This window comes from Plecotus auritus, assembly GCF_963455305.1.
Source record: "Plecotus auritus genome assembly, chromosome: 6".
In the NCBI taxonomy this organism is placed as follows: Eukaryota; Metazoa; Chordata; class Mammalia; order Chiroptera; family Vespertilionidae; genus Plecotus; species Plecotus auritus.
In genome coordinates this window covers 86,880,578-86,896,242 of record NC_137773.1, presented here as the reverse complement: position 1 = coordinate 86,896,242, position 15,665 = coordinate 86,880,578, and the positions used below count along the sequence as shown (strand labels likewise).

At 45.6% G+C, this 15,665-nt stretch overlaps 1 protein-coding gene across 1 annotated transcript in view; it reads left to right on the top strand.

The window, feature by feature from the left end:
- LOC308251570 (complement C3-like) overlaps positions 1-15,170 on the top strand; it is a 70,683-nt gene extending 55,513 nt beyond the window's left edge. The window contains exons 27-41 of the mRNA XM_080675226.1: positions 138-236; positions 1,519-1,675; positions 7,297-7,460; positions 9,587-9,745; positions 9,891-9,950; positions 10,058-10,145; positions 10,257-10,308; positions 11,978-12,065; positions 12,170-12,262; positions 13,164-13,269; positions 13,487-13,576; positions 13,792-13,875; positions 14,566-14,649; positions 14,740-14,875; positions 14,964-15,170. Of these exons, the coding sequence (XP_080531352.1) occupies positions 138-236; positions 1,519-1,675; positions 7,297-7,460; positions 9,587-9,745; positions 9,891-9,950; positions 10,058-10,145; positions 10,257-10,308; positions 11,978-12,065; positions 12,170-12,262; positions 13,164-13,269; positions 13,487-13,576; positions 13,792-13,875; positions 14,566-14,649; positions 14,740-14,875; positions 14,964-15,105 (1,602 nt within the window). The 3' untranslated portion in view covers positions 15,106-15,170. The remainder of the gene's footprint in view (positions 1-137; positions 237-1,518; positions 1,676-7,296; positions 7,461-9,586; positions 9,746-9,890; positions 9,951-10,057; positions 10,146-10,256; positions 10,309-11,977; positions 12,066-12,169; positions 12,263-13,163; positions 13,270-13,486; positions 13,577-13,791; positions 13,876-14,565; positions 14,650-14,739; positions 14,876-14,963) is intronic.
- The last annotated feature ends 495 nt before the right edge of the window (positions 15,171-15,665 follow it).

Below are 15,665 nucleotides of genomic sequence, written 5' to 3'. Positions count from 1 at the left end.
TGAGACACTAGGGAGAGACCCACCGCTGCCCTGCCCTGCCCCGCTGATCCTACAGGCGGCGAGGGGGGCGGGGAGAGGGGTGTTGGCATGAGGGACGCACGGGTGACCCCATCCTTACTTCCTGCTCCACATCCTAGGGTGGCTTGAATGATGCTGAGGAGAAAGATGTGTCCCTAACAGCCTTCATTCTCATTGCGCTGCAGGAGGCTAAGGATATTTGCGAGGGACAGGTCAACGTAAGTGTGCCCTCCCCCTCCCCCACCCACCCCCCACGCAGGCACAGCCATCGTGGAGGTTCTATAATCACGGCATCTGCTTTGTCCTGTGGTTCTGAGAGTTGGTTGTTTGACTTTTAGCTTTCCAACGGGGGACTCCAGGATCCCAACTTCACCAGCTGCTTCTCCCTCTTCAGGACCCCAGAAAAGAGAGGGAGGAGAGAAAGGCTATTAGGAACCTTGGTTTAATCCTTGCAGATTTGAAAGAAATTATGATAGAAAAGAGACAGCTCTAGGGGAGTGGGGTCAGACAGATCTAAATTTAGATCATTACTCTCAGGCACTTCCCATTACTGGGCCTCAGTGTGTGCATCTGTTAAATGGGTGTAATAATCTTTGTATTTTTTAGGACTCTCTGAGTTCTAGATGTAACACACGTGTGAGTTACATTATGTAAAAACACAGGTTGAGGCAAATCAATTAAGAAAAAAAACAACAACATGGGTAGTAAACACTAAAAACTCATCACTTCTTAATTATTTTACTACCTTTTATCATTATCCATGCTCTTGAGGTTGTGTCTGTCGTACCTATATGGTGGACATACTACATAATCTCTTCCCAATTTTACAGTCAGTGACTCCATGCTGGTAGGTTGAAATCAGCCATGGTTGTATTTACACTATAAAAACCAGCAAACTCTACAGAGCATATCTGCCTCTGCACCTCATCTCATGGGTCTCAGTATTCTACTCTGTGCAGTAGGGATGATGATGAAAATAAAACCTACCTCATAGGATTTTGAGATGAAATGAGTGGGTATGTGACTGGCACATAGTAAGTGTTAGCTACAGTGATGATGATGATTAGATAATAGGTGGACCTAGTGGTGTGCTAACCCTGGTGCCTATTTGGGGCATCTCTTTCCCTCTCTGTGTTAAGGTATGTCACACTGGTAGCTTGAAATTGGCCATGGCGGAGGTATTTACACCACAGTCATTGGCAATCAATAAACCAGCTTCCCTAACCCTGACCTCCTGCACTGACAAGACAACTGGTTATGAAATATTTACTAGCACACCATTGGTATACAGACTGCACCAGGAACATAATAGGTACTCAGTAACAGAGCAGTGCACAGTGGCTAAACTGTCTGGGGAACCCTTAAAAATAAACAGATCCAAGACAAATATGTACCAAGGCCAGAAACATTGTGCCCAGGAAGTGGTGATTATGTGATCCCTGCCAGCTCTATGGGGCAGCAGCGCCCACCTGACCAGAGTACCCAATCTTTTTCTCATAGAGCCTTGGGGGCAGCATCAATAAGGCCGGAGACTTCCTTCAAGCACACTATAGGAACTTGAAGAGACCATATGCTGTGGCCATTGCTGGCTATGCCCTGGCCCAGTTGGGCAAGCTGGAGGGCCCTCTCCTCGACACATTTCTGAAAGCAGCCACAGGTGAGAGGCAGCCTGGCAGGCTAAGGAGAGATAGGTGGCTGGGGGGTGAGGGTGGCCATCTTAAGCTGGGCTGCATGGCTCCAAACTGAGCTGGGATGACTGGGTCTGGGTGTGAAAAGTCCTCATTGTAAATGACAAGAAAGGTCCATTGCATGATTCAACCAGTATTTTTGAGTACTTGATATGACACAGGAGCAAGGACATGGGCTCTGACATCAGACAGATTTAAGTTCAAAATCAAATCATCCTCAGCCACATTCTCACTGTGTGATCTTATGCAATCCACTTAACCTCTTGGACATTGTGTATAAAACGATACCGACAACACAACATTGGTGCGAAGATTAAAAGAGTGATGTGGATAGAAGAAGGTCTAGCACATAGTAAAAGATCTGTCACTAATGTTGTTATTGCCTTTAGTGTTATTAATAACATTACCATTATTTCAAGGGTTATTAGGATTAGATAAGATAATGACATAGGAATTTTAGCACAATAAGTAGCATATCGTGAGCACTTAATCACTGGTTCAAGTGATGACACCTTATCAGGTTTATGCTCACCTCTGTAACATATCTGAGTGTGTACTGAAGTAGTTGAACACAGAGAAGCTGGTGTCTTGCTGTGTAAGAAGCAGCGCAGTGTGGGTGTCCCACGTTGGTGGACAGCTCTCCTCTATACAGTGATGCAGGGATCCAGGCTCTATCTTCTCATGGCTCTGCCACCTCAGGGCCTTGGAATCCCTTCTATTAAAGCAGAAGGGGAAACAGTCAGGAAGACTGTGCAAGGGAGGTAGACCAGCCATGGAAGGGGCCCTGCCAATTGCTCTGCACCTTCCATCAGCCAGAGCTCAGTTATGTGGCTTAGACCTACCTACAAAGGCCTCTGGGAGATGTAGTCCAACTCTGTGCCCAGGAAGAGGAGGGAATGGTTCTTGGTGACAGTCTCTGTCATGAGTACTTTCTTCTTTTTTTTTGTTTTGTTTTGTTTTGTTTTGTTTGAAGTATTACAAATAGTAGTACATATGTCTCCTTTTTTTTTTTTCCCCATTGACCTTCCCCCCCCCGGCCTCCCCTACCCCCCAGTACATGCCTTTACCTGCCCCGCCCCCAGTGTCTTGTATCCATTGGTTATGCTTATATGCATGCTTACAAGTCTTCGGTTGATCTCTTACAGCACCCACACCAACCTCCCCTGCCTTCCCGCTGTAGTTTTACAGTCTGTTCAATGCTTCTTTGCCTCTGTATCTATTTTTCCCCCATTTCTTTCCTCTAAAAAATCTTGCCTCTGCAGACTAGAAATAAACATATAATAACAAAAAATGTTTGAGTCCCAATTTCAATGTCCAACAGTTCTGAGTCCCCGTTTCAATGTCAAACAGTTCTTTATGTGTACACGTCAGCAATGATATCTGGATGGTGGGCACATGGTGGCAACGCAGGTCCGACCCTCTCTGGTTTGGTCCTAGGCAACCTGCTGCGACGCACAGCTGCTGACTGCTATCGTGGCAAGGCGTCGTCAGCGTCTTCCATCTCTGGACTGTTTCTCCTCTTGTCTTAGTGGTTGGAGCAGACCCGTCAATTCCTCTCTGTTGCAGGAATCCACATGGTCTTGGAGTTGTTTTCTGAAAATATACAAACATATTCTCAACCAAAAGTTAATAAAGGAATCTTTTCTATGTAATTGATTTGGGATCTTTTTTATTTTTGCCCAAACGATTTTCCTTTGTCTTATTTAGACATCATGTGTGTTTTTCATGGGTGTCTTGCTGTTAGCATTACAAATGAAAATTAATTTTGTAAAGTAAAAATTTTCTAGATGTAATTTACTTATAGGATATTTTTCCTTACATGATATTACCCTACTCTCCCCCCTTTTTTTGATTAATGGAGGCTTTTGTAAATTTTATAATGCAGTCTTGATAACTTTTAATTTTTTGCACAAAAATATGACTGCTTTAGTTTCATTGCATGTTTAGGAATTTTACCATGAGATAAACTACCAATAGAAATTTTAGTTACCACTTTAGGAACAGCTTTTTGTCCAGTACAATTAAATTTTCTTGAATATTCACTTATTTCAATTAGCCTATTTAAAGTAATCTGGAAACTTGATTATTATTTTACTGTCAAATTTAATACTCTACCAACAATCTTAGTTTACCCCGTAAATATTAGTGGAAAGGATTATTTGCATTCTTGAGTAGGCCCTGAGCATTCCTGGTGCTAGGTTGGATTTAGATATAGGGTAGCTGCTGTCGGCCAAGTCTCTGTCTGTTACCTGGGTCCCAATCTGAGCTGGGCCAACTCACTGTCTGTCACCTGTGTCCCGATCTGAGCTGGGCATGGGAAGCAAAGCAGCCATGGGGGCAGGAGACCTCCCTCAGAAGGGGTAGAGGGTTCAGGCCCCTGCAAGGTTGGGGCGGTGAGGGTCTGTGCCCCACCTCTGTTGACCCCCAAGTTCTCTCCTGATGGCCCCTCTGCGACTGTGCCTATCTTAGGTTGTTCCTTCCCTGAGGAATCTTACCCGTCTCTGGCTAACCAGTCATCCTCCAGGGCCAAGTAGGGTGATGTGAGGTTCAGTTCTGTCTCCTTGGTAGCCTATGCCCCCGTGGCCTCCATGCCCAGCACCAGCCTTGGGATCCCCTGGCCTGCTGGTGGGGCCCCAGCACTGATCACATATCTCAGGGAACTCAGGTTTCTTCTCCAGGGAGGGCCCAGCTCACACGATTGGGCGAGAGACAGATCCATGGTACCAGCCACCACGAGGCTTCAGGCTCAGCATGAACAGAAAGCTCAGGCAACAGCTGAGGGCAATTGGATTGTGAGAAGAGGGTCCCTCTTGGCACAAAAGGCAAGAGGGGCCAATATAGAATGCTCAAGTGCCTTCCCAGTGCCTTAATTCCTTCTGAAAGGGATTAAATCCTTTCATGTCTTTTTTTTAAAAATTGCTGCCAAACATTCAAAGAATTAGTTTGTAAGTTTGTTTGGGATAATTGTACAATATGCTGTTGTAAAATATCTAAAATTATAATGACATTGTAGAATAAAGTCATGTAAGGATATTCTTTGCTTTAAGCCATGGCAATTCAATTTCAAACTGGCTGTCAATTTCTTTTTGTAACTTTATATAAACTTTGTCAGGGAGGCAAAAACACAAATTACTTACTTTAGTTCAAGAGGCCAAATATATTGACTTTCAATTACAATCCTTATGACTTTTGAAGGAAACTTCTCTTTGTTTCCTTCCAAAATAATTTTCGGGCTACAGAGAGTTTCATTTAAAAATCTTTGTCACATGAAACAATTTCTCTTAAGGTTATGGTGACCACTAGTATGGATTAGATTTAATATTTTATTTTTATTTTATTTTATTTTTTATAATTTTTTAAATTGTTATTTTTTACATATGTGTTCTTATTCCCCCATAACCCTCCAGCCCCCACTTATGCCCCACCCCCTTGTTGTCTGTGTCCATTGATTAGGTTCATATGTATGCACACAAGTCCCTTGGTTGATCTCTCCACCTTACCCCCACCCTCCCCTACCTTCCCTGAGGTATGACGGGCTATTCGACGTTTCTCAGTCTCTGGATCTGTTCTTGTTCATCAGTCTATGCCGTTCATTCTATCCCACAAATGAGTGAGATCATGTGATATTTATCTTTCTCTGCCTGGCTTATTTCACTTAACATAATACTCTCCATCTCCATCCATGTTGTTGCAAATGGTAGGAACTCATTTTTTACCGCAGTGTAGTATTCCATTGTGTAGATATACCACAGTTTTTTAATCCACTCATCTGCTGATGGACATTTAGGCTGTTTCCAAATCTTAGCTATGGTGAATTGTGCTGCTATGAACATAGGGGTGCATATATCCTTTCTGATTCGTGTTTCTAGTTTCTTGGGATATATGCCTAGAAGTGGGATCACTGGGTTAAATGGGAGTTCCATTTTTAGTTTTTTGAGAAAACTCCATACTGTTCTCCACAGTGGCTGCACCAGTTTGCATTCCCACCAGCAGTGCAAGAGAGTTCCTTTTTCTCCACATCCTCACCAGCACTTGTCATTTGTTTATTTGTTGATAATAGCCATTCTGACAGGTGTGAGATGGTACCGCATTGTTGTTTTGATTTGCATCTCTCTGATGATTAGTGACTTTGAGCAGGTTTTCATATGTCTCTTGGCTTTCCTTCTGTCTTCTTTCGAAAAGTGTCTATTTAGATCAGTTGCCCATTTTTTGATTGGGTTGTTTATCTTCTTTTTGTTAAGCTGCATAAGTTCCCTGTAAATGTTGGAGATTAAACGCTTATCGTTGATATCATTGGCAAATATGTTCTCCCATGCAGTGGGCTTTCTTGTTGTTTTATTGATGGTTTCCTTTGCTGTGCAAAAGCTTTTTATTTTCATGTAGTCCCATTTGTTTATTTTCTCTTTAGTTTCCGTTGCCCTAGGGGCAGTATCAGTGAAGAAGTTCCTTCGGCATATGTCTGAGATTTTTCTGCCTGTGGATTCCTCTAGTATTTTTATGGTTTCCCGTCTTATGTTTAAATCCTTTATCCATTTTGAGTTTATTTTTGTGTATGGTGTAAGTTGGTGATCTAGCTTCATTTTTTTGCATGTATCTGTCCAATTTTCCCAACACCATTTGTTGAAGAGACTGTCTTGACTCCATTGTATGTTTGTGCCTCCTTTATCAAATATTAATTGAGCATAGTAATTTGGGTCAATTTCTGGTTTCTCTATTCTATTCCATTGATCTATATGTCTGTTCTTGTGCCAGTACCAGGCTGTTTTAAGAACAGTGGCTTTGTAATACAGCTTGATATCTGGTATTGAAATCCCACCTACTTTGTTCTTCTTTCTCAGGATTGCTGCAGCTATTCAGGGTCTTTTTTTATTACTGATAAATTTTTGGAAAGTTCGTTCTAGGTCTGTGAAATATGTCGTTGGTATTTTAATGGGAAGTGCATTGAATTTATAGATTGCTTTGGGTAGTATGGACATTTTGATGATGTTGATTCTACCAATCCATGAACACGGTATGTTCTTCCATCTGTTCATGTCTTACTCTAACTCTTTTTTTCAGTTGTCATGAGTACTTTCTTAGGCATTTGGGACATCACAGTGAATATGGCACAGCTCCTGCCATCATGGCTTCACGTTCCAGTTGAGGAAAGAAATGAGTTAATAGATTTCTGTAGAGCGTCATAGTGCTGGGACAGGAGAAGCACAGGATGCTTTAAGAGACAGAAGGAAGGGTTTCACTTTGTCTTGGGTGCCATTGAAGCTGAATTGTGCAGGTGGATAAGAATAACCAGGGGTAGGTGGAGGAAAAGGTGCTCCAAGACGGGAGAACAGAATATGCAAAGGCTCAGAAGTAAGAATGAGCATGGCAAACTTAGGGAATCAGCTCCGATAGGTCAGAGGGGCTGCAGTTCAGAATTCAAATGGAAGAGGGAAGAGAGTAAGGCAGGAACCAGCAGACTTAAAGCCACAAATGTGGGCCAGGACACCTGAGCACCAAGAGGTCTAGTACAAGCCTTTTTTCTGAGCTTTCTCTAAACTACCTCCAGGCTGGACAGAGCAGTGAGCATGGGGGCTGGTGTTCTCTCTTGTAGATAAGAACCGCTGGGAGGAGCCTGGCCAACGACTCTACAGTGTGGAGGCCACATCCTATGCCCTGTTGGCTCTGCTGCTACTCAAAGACTTTGACTCTGTACCTCCTGTCGTGCGCTGGCTCAACGAGCAGAGATACTACGATGGAGGCTATGGGTCCACCCAGGCAAGTGGTCCCACATCCCCCAGGCAAATGCATCCTTACCTCCTCTGGCCTGACTGGCCTCCCAGGTAAGATGCTGAGACCAAGAGAAACAGTTGATTGGAATGAAGTTGAGAAATCAGGTTTTTGTTGCAAATCTGTCTATGGATTCTAGACTAAATTCTGGGTGCCTCAAGCTGCGTTTTGAGACTCCCTTTCCCTCCTGGTGTCCAGATCATGTTCTCAAGGCCCAGATTCAGGGGTGAGCCTCTCTCTGATGGGTTCTAGACCATGTTTCCAGTTCCACCAGGCCTCCCATCTTTTTCTGTTCCACTGGTGGGTTCTAGACCAATTCTCAATTATTATAGGGAATCATCAAGTCCATCTCTCCCTCTGGCAGGTTTTAGACCATGCACTCAGTTCCACGAGGCTCCCAGTGTTACCTTGTCTTACTGTGGGTTCTAGACAATGTTCTCAGATTTCTAGAGAATTATCAAAACCTGCATCTCTCCCTGCTGGATTCTAGACCAGCCATGGGCAAACTACGGCCCGCGGGCCGGATCCGGCTGTTCTATCCGGTTCTCTTGCTCTCCCCTCCACTCCTTTACTTTGAATTTATATTAGTTCACACAAACACTCCATCCATGCTTTTGTTCCGGCCCTCCGGTCCAGTTTAAGAACCCATTGTGGCCCTCGAGTCAAAAGTTTGCCCACCCCTGTTCTAGACCATGGTTTCAGCAAACTCAAGTCTAGCAACCTCAGGCTTCAGTTTGATCCCCTTTCTCTCTGGTGGCATTCTCAGATTTTTTAAAACATCTTCATCCAGTGATGTTTATTGATTTAGAGCAGTGGTTCTCAACCTTCCTAATGCCGCGACCCTTTAATACAGTTCCTCATGTTGTGGTGACCCCCAACCATAAAATTATTTTCGTTGCTACTTCATAACTGTAATTTTGCTACTGTTATGAATCATAATGTAAATATCTGTGTTTTCCGATGGTCTTAGGCGACCCTGCTAGTGGTTCTACAGAGAACCGCTGCTGTAGAGCCTAAGACCATCGGAAAACACAGATATTTACATTACGATTCATAACAGTAGCAAAATTACAGTTATGAAGTAGCAACGAAAATAATTTTATGGTTGGGGGGTCACCACAACATGAGGAACTGTATTAAAGGGTCGCGGCATTAGGAAGGTTGAGAACCACTGATTTAGAGAGAGAGGAAGGGGGGGGAGAGAGAGAGAGAGAGAGAGAGAGAGAGAGAGAGAGAGAGAGAGAAACAACACATTGATGTGAGAGAGAAACATCAATGGATTGCTTCCCATATGTGTCCTGACTGGGGATGGAACCTGCAACCTTTTGATGCATGAGACAATGATTCAACCAACTCAGCCACCTGGCCTGGGCTCAGTGTCACTTTTGGATTCTAGATTATATGCTCAGTTATCCCCAGGTTCCAATTTTATTATTTACTCACAAATGGGTTCTAGATACCTTCTCAGTGTCTCCAAACCCCTGTGTTAGACTCTTCTCTGGATGGGTCTAGACCACATTCTCAGTGTTGCTAGACCTTCTTTTTTTTTTTTTTGGCAGCTGTTGGCATGTTTTTATTGTATTTATTTTTTTTTTAAATATATTTTTTATTGTTGATGGTATTACACATATCTTCCATCCCCACCCCACCTCACTCCTTCCAGCTCCTTCCATCCCCTCCCCTCAGGTCTTCAAGACATTATTGCCAGTGTCCATGGGCTAGACATATCAGACCTTCAGTCTTATACCTGCATTTTCTCATGTATCTAGACATGTTAGTGTCTCCACACTCTGGTGTAAGCCTCTGATCCTTAGAGAATTCTAGGAGATGTCCTCAGTGTCTAATGACTCCCAGTCTTACCCTTGAGCCCTCTAGTCCCTTCTAGGTCACAGTCTTAGTGTCAACAAGCCCTAGACTGAGCCTCTCTCACTGAGAGAGTTCTAGAACATGTCCTCAGTATATAAAAACCCCCATTCTTATCCGCACCCCCGCTGGTGCATTTTAGGTCACAGTCTTAGTGGCCCTTCTCGAAGCTGAAACTTTTTATCCCCCAGCACGTTCTGACTGCTTTCTCAGTCTCTCAGACCACCCTCTTTTTCTCTCATGGGTTCTAGGCCACTTTCATGGTGTTCCAAGCCTTGGCCCAATACCAGAAGGATGTCCCTGACCATGAGGATCTGAATCTGGATGTGTCCATTAACCTGCCCAGCCGCAGCTCTGCAGTCACACACCGCATCCTCTGGGAATCTGCTAGCCTCCTGCGATCAGAAATGGTACAGCTGCTTGGCCAAACCCTCCTCGCTCTCATCCTCCATGCCAGTCAGAGTCTGCAGGAGGCAGGAGGGAGGGAAGGTGACCATTGCAGCCGGGGAAAGGCTTGGCTCCCAACACCTTCTCTTCTCTCCCCACTCCCTGCAGACCAAGGAAAATGAGAAGTTCACATTAACAGCTAAAGGGAAAGGAAAAGGCACCTTGTCGGTAAGGACCGGAGCCCACACCTGCTTTGTTCACTACCTTCTCTCAGCCCCGCTGCCCCATTGGGACTATCTCCTTCCCAAGTCAAGTCTCCCCTCCTATCTCTCCAGGTGGTGACATCGTACCACGCCAAGGTCAAAGGCAGAACCACTTGCAATAAGTTCAGTCTCAGTGTTACCCTGCAACCAGCCCCTGAAGGTAAAAGGAATAAAGACCCTATCTGGCACCCTTCCCCACTGCCATTCTAGTGTCTGTCCCACTCCTGAATCAGGACCTAGCCCTCCATCCTTCTGTCTTCTATGTTTCTAGCGAAGAAGCCTCAGGAAGCTAAGAGCACCATGTTACTCAACATCTGTACCAGGTAAGAGATGGGTCACTGGGGTTCATCTCGCTCATCCCTCTCTCTAGCAAGACTTCCTATAAATAACATCCGAGGTACCTACTACTCTCTGGGAATGTGTTGTGTACGTAGTGCTGTGCTGAGCGCCCTCGAGGAGGTAGACAGCATGGCATGGTGGTGTGAGACTAGCCGTGACCACATAAGCTGAGACTGTGAAAAGTGATGTTGATAATCAACGAGGGAGATAACAAGTGTTACAGGAATTTTACATTATCATTATTTTTAAATTTTTATTTCTTCCAGAGAGGAAGGGAGACGGGGAGAGAGATAGAAACATCAATGATGAGAATCATTGATTGGCTGCCTCCTGTACACCCTCTACTGGGGATAGAGCCCTCAACCAGGGCATGTGCCCTGACCGGGAATCAAACTGTGACCTGGTTCATAGATGGAAGCTCCACCACTGAGTAACACCGGCCGGGCTTACATTATCTTTTTATCACAACATCCAAAACTCTTGTACTGACAGCTTTAAAAGTATAGAATAATGAAAAGTGTAGTAAGACGAGTATTTGTTTAGTGCACTGTAATTTAAAACGTCAGAACATTGAGATTGAAGTTGGTTTTGACTTTTTGTGAAGCACTTATCCAAAGCCCTGTGGTTTGATCAGTGCCTCCTTTCTTCTCCGTAGCACTTACGATATGGAGCCAGCATCTGTTCTATGACGCTGTGAAGTGTCATGTTCCCTTCTAAGTTTAGGTCAACTTCCCACATGTAATCCTCTGAGCTTTCGATGTCACCAGGTATTTAAGGGTTCCTTCATGGTCAAGTGTTTTGTCAGCGTCACTTCCTCTGGGACATCATTTTTGGCCACAACCACTTTCTTCATTTATGTTGATGCCCTTGCCTTTACTAAGTGCCTCTGGCCCCATGGCAGTCTCTCCAAGGGCAGCAGGTCAACATTCCCACCATCTGCTGTTTCTTCTCTGGCTCCATTTAGGTGCTGCTGAAATTTCACTCCCGGTGTTACCACTCTCATTGCTGTCCTGCACTTCCATCTTTGCTGGCGATTCCCTTTCAATGATCCGTTTTGATAAAATCTCACATGATTTTTTTTACTGAGAGAGAAGGAAGTAATATAACCTCTGACTTGGCTAGAATGACAGGTGCTCGGTGACCCATCATTGACAGACTTTGAAAGAAGTGATGTGATTGGTCATTGATTGTAATGCTCATTTGTTTACGTAGTGATGGGTGGTCTGAAGAGCTGGCAACTAGATTTGTCCATTAATATATTGTGGTACTGGAATTAGACCATGTTGCTGAGGGAATGGTGTTATTGAACTAGACCGTGGTAATGGAATCATGCAAAGTGAGACCTGCCTATACTCTTGTCTTCATTTTCTAGAAGAACTGGGCCCAAAGAGGTGAGATGACTCATCAAATGTCACATAGAGCTGGGATGAGAACCCATGTAGTTGGGCTTCAGAGGCTGAGCAGTTAGTCGCCTTAACCATTACACATCTTTCCTTTATTCCCCTTGGGGGGATGTTTCGTAAGATCTGACATCCTCTATGCTGCTGTGTGGGAACCAGAATCCTCTGTCACTGATCAGACCCCTTGTCCAGGCACTGACCCCTAGGGCTAACCCCACCTGGGACTCAAACCCTCTCTCCCTGCCCCATCCAGGTACCTGGGAGACCAGGATGCCACTATGTCCATCCTGGATATATCCATGATGACTGGCTTTGCTCCCGACACTGCTGACCTCAAGCAGGTGTGAAAATCCTGGGCTCAGGGGCTAAGATTAGAGGGAAGGAGCCTGGGTCTGGAAGGGGATGAGGGAAGGAAGGGATTTTCACAAGCTCTTCCCTCCTCCAGCTGACCAGTGGCACTGACAGGTACATCTCGAAGTTCGAGTTGGAAAACAAGGCCTTCTCCAACAAGAACACCCTCATCATCTACCTGGATGGGGTGAGGCTTCCATTGACACCTTGACCCAAATGTGGCTGGCCTTTTCCTTCTCTATTGGTCTTTTTTAAAATTTCTTTATTGATTAAGGTATTACATATTTGTTCTCATCCCCTTCTCTATTGGTCTTAGAGTCCTCTGCCTAATCTGTTCCTTCCTTCCTTCCTTTTTTTCTTTCTCATTTATTTTCCCAGCTTTATTGAGATATAATTGGCATATAACACTGTGTGAGTTTAAGGTATACAATGCAATGATTGGATATATGTATATTGGAAAATGATGACCATAATAAGGTTAGTTAGCACATGTACCACCTCACAATTATAACCTGTGTGTGTGTGGTGATAACTTTTAAGATTTACTATCTTATGCCCTGGCCAGATTAGCTCAGTAGAAAGAGCATCAGCCTGCAGACTGAAGGGTCCCAGGTTTCATTCCAGTCAGGGGCACGTGCCTAGATTTTGGGCTCTGTCCCCAGTGTGGGGCGTGCAGGAGGCAGCCAATCGGTGATGCTCTCTCATCAATGATGTTTCTATCTCTCTCTTCTTCTCCTTTCCTCTCTGAAATCAATAAAAATCTTTTTTAAAAAGATTTACTATCTAAGCAGCTTTCAAATACACAGTGCAGTATTGATAACCATGGGATGTTTGTAGGGGCACAGATAGCAATCCATGGCCAGAATTCAATTTTATGGTCACACCAAATGGAAAGCAAGGCTGAGAAGTGTAATCTAGCCATGAGCCTTGGAGAAAAAGAAAATAGATTTTTTGACCTGCTCATTAATCTTTGCCACTCCTCACCCCCCGCCATCCTCTCCACGCAGATCCCTCCTTGGTCCCCCGTTTCTCCTTATGCTGGACTCCCTCCCATGTCACCCCACTGACTCACCTCCTCCTTTTCCCAGATCTCACACAATCAAGAGGACTGTATAGCCTTCAAAGTTCACCAGTACTTTAATGTGGGGCTTATCCAGCCAGGGGCAGTCAAGGTGTACTCCTATTACAACCTGGGTGAGCAGCCAACCTCAGTCGGGCCTGGGATCTGAGGGTCCCAAGGTTCTATAAGATGGGGTCCCAGGGCTTGGTGATTGGGGACCTGAGAGTCCCAGGGTTCCAGACCTGGCATCTCCAGGTCTGAGGGACTGGAGTTGGGTAAACTGAGCCCCACAGGCATGGTCTTGGGTGGAGGCCTTAGCTCTCTGACGCCTCCTACTCCCTCTGCCCACAGATGAGACTTGTACCCAGTTCTACCACCCAGAAAAGGAAGAAGGACTGCTGAGCAAACTCTGCCACAATGAAATATGCCGCTGTGCTGAGGGTGGGTGCACAAGAGCCAGGAAGTGGCAGGCCACGCCCACTTGATACCCCGTCCCCCCAACCCACCCCTTTCCATGATGGTGATGCAAGGGGCCCCAAAGCCCACACTCAGGGGACACTAAGAGGGATGGGCCTGGGGCTGACCACACCCATGGGTGGCAGGCCCTGGGTGAGAATTGGAGCTTAGATCATGTCCCCTGCCCACCCACCCTGCAGAGAGCTGCTTCATGCACCATTCAGAGGACCAGGTCACCCCAGATGACCGATTGGACAAGGCCTGTGAGCCAGGAGTGGACTATGGTGAGGAGGGGGTGCAGAGATGCATGTGCAAGTTGATTGTGTGTGAGTGATGGTGTGTGTGGCTGCGGTTGTGTGGGTGAGACTATGTGATGGCAGGTGTGTGACTGGCTGTGAGTGGCCACAGGTTCATGTGTTTCAGGCTATGGTTGTGGGTGACTAGTGTGTGTGTTATTAGAGGCCATGATTGCTGGGGAACCATGATTATGACTGGGCTGGGTATGTACAAGAGTGTGAAAAAAGGTGGTTGTGAATAGATGTCGTTGTGTGTGTCTCTGAGAGTGTGTTTGTAAATAGCCATGATTGTGTGATGGTGGCAGTGGATAGGCAGAGCTGTCCCTGTGTATATGATGAGTTGTGAGTGGCTATAATTGTGTGCATGGCTGTAGGTGACTATGTGTGAGATGGTGTTGTGAGGGACTGTGACCATATGTGGCTGTGTGTAAGAGATGGTGGTTGCGGGTGACAGTGGACAGGAGTAACTGTCCTTGTGAATGGGATGAGTTTTGGGCGGCTGTAACTGTGCACATGGCTGTGGGTGACTATGTGAGATAGTGGTTGTGTGACCCTGTGTGACTGCATGTGGCTGCTTGGGAAGCCATGTGCCCAGGTGCCCTTACAGGTAGGGTGCCCCGCTGTCCAGCCTGCCCATGACCCATGCTGGCCCTCCTTTGCCCCCCCCTACCCCCGCAGTGTACAAGACCAGCCTGCTCAGGAAGGAGCTGTCAGATGATTTTGACGAGTACATAATGGTCATCAAGCAGATCATCAAATCAGGTCAGCCCTGGGCTGCCTTCTGTCTTGCTGCCTTCCCCTCCCTTCTCCTGCCTCCTCCACCCCAGCTCAGCGTCCTTCTCTCCCCTCCAGGCACTGACGAGGTGCAGCCTGAACAGGAGCGCAGGTTCATCAGCCACGTCAAGTGCAGAGCAGCCCTGCAGATGCAGGAGGGGAAACACTACCTCATATGGGGCCTGTCCTCGGACCTGTGGGGAGAGAAATCCAAGTGAGTGCCCACCCTGCACATTGTGTGTAGTCGCCCCACCCACCCTTCCAGGACCCCTCCTGACCTTCCATGTGTCCCTCCTCCCCAGCATTAAGTACATCATTGGGAAGGACACCTGGGTAGAGCTGTGGCCTGAAGCAGACGAATGCCAAGACGATGAGAACAAGAAGCTGTGCAGGGACCTGGCCAGCTTCACAGAGAACATGGTCGTCTTTGGTTGTCCCAACTGAGCCCTCATCGGGCCCCTCCCCCAATAAAGCTTCAATTTGTTAACATAAAAACATTGAAACCTGCAAAAAAATTTTGTGAGTTTATTTGAGCCGAACTGTTGACAATTGCAGGGAAGCAGAATCTCATCGTACTGGGTATTGGGATAATGCTCCAGTGAATGGCCGTTTTTCACCTTGTTTTATTCTTTACAGCAGAAGGAGAAGACATAAGTGGGTTACATGAAATCCATGGGTGATAGATTAGGGAGGTGGGAGAAGGCAAAGCAGGGAACCTCTGGGATTGGATAAAAAGTAAAATGATAGACAAACACTTCTTTTACTTAAGTCGGTGCAAGATAATTAACTGTCAACAATGAACTCAGTAACAATGAGGGAATTTCTGGTCTCCGCAGAGTGGTGCCTGTGCTTTCAGGGGGCCGGGAGAAAGGGAAATTGTTTTGACATTCCAACGATATATTATCGTAGATGTAAAAAGACAATAAGCTCATTTAAGGTAAAAATTGACCTTTGTCAGGGAAGATACTGACCTAGGACATGACTATTCACTATCAACTGCTTTT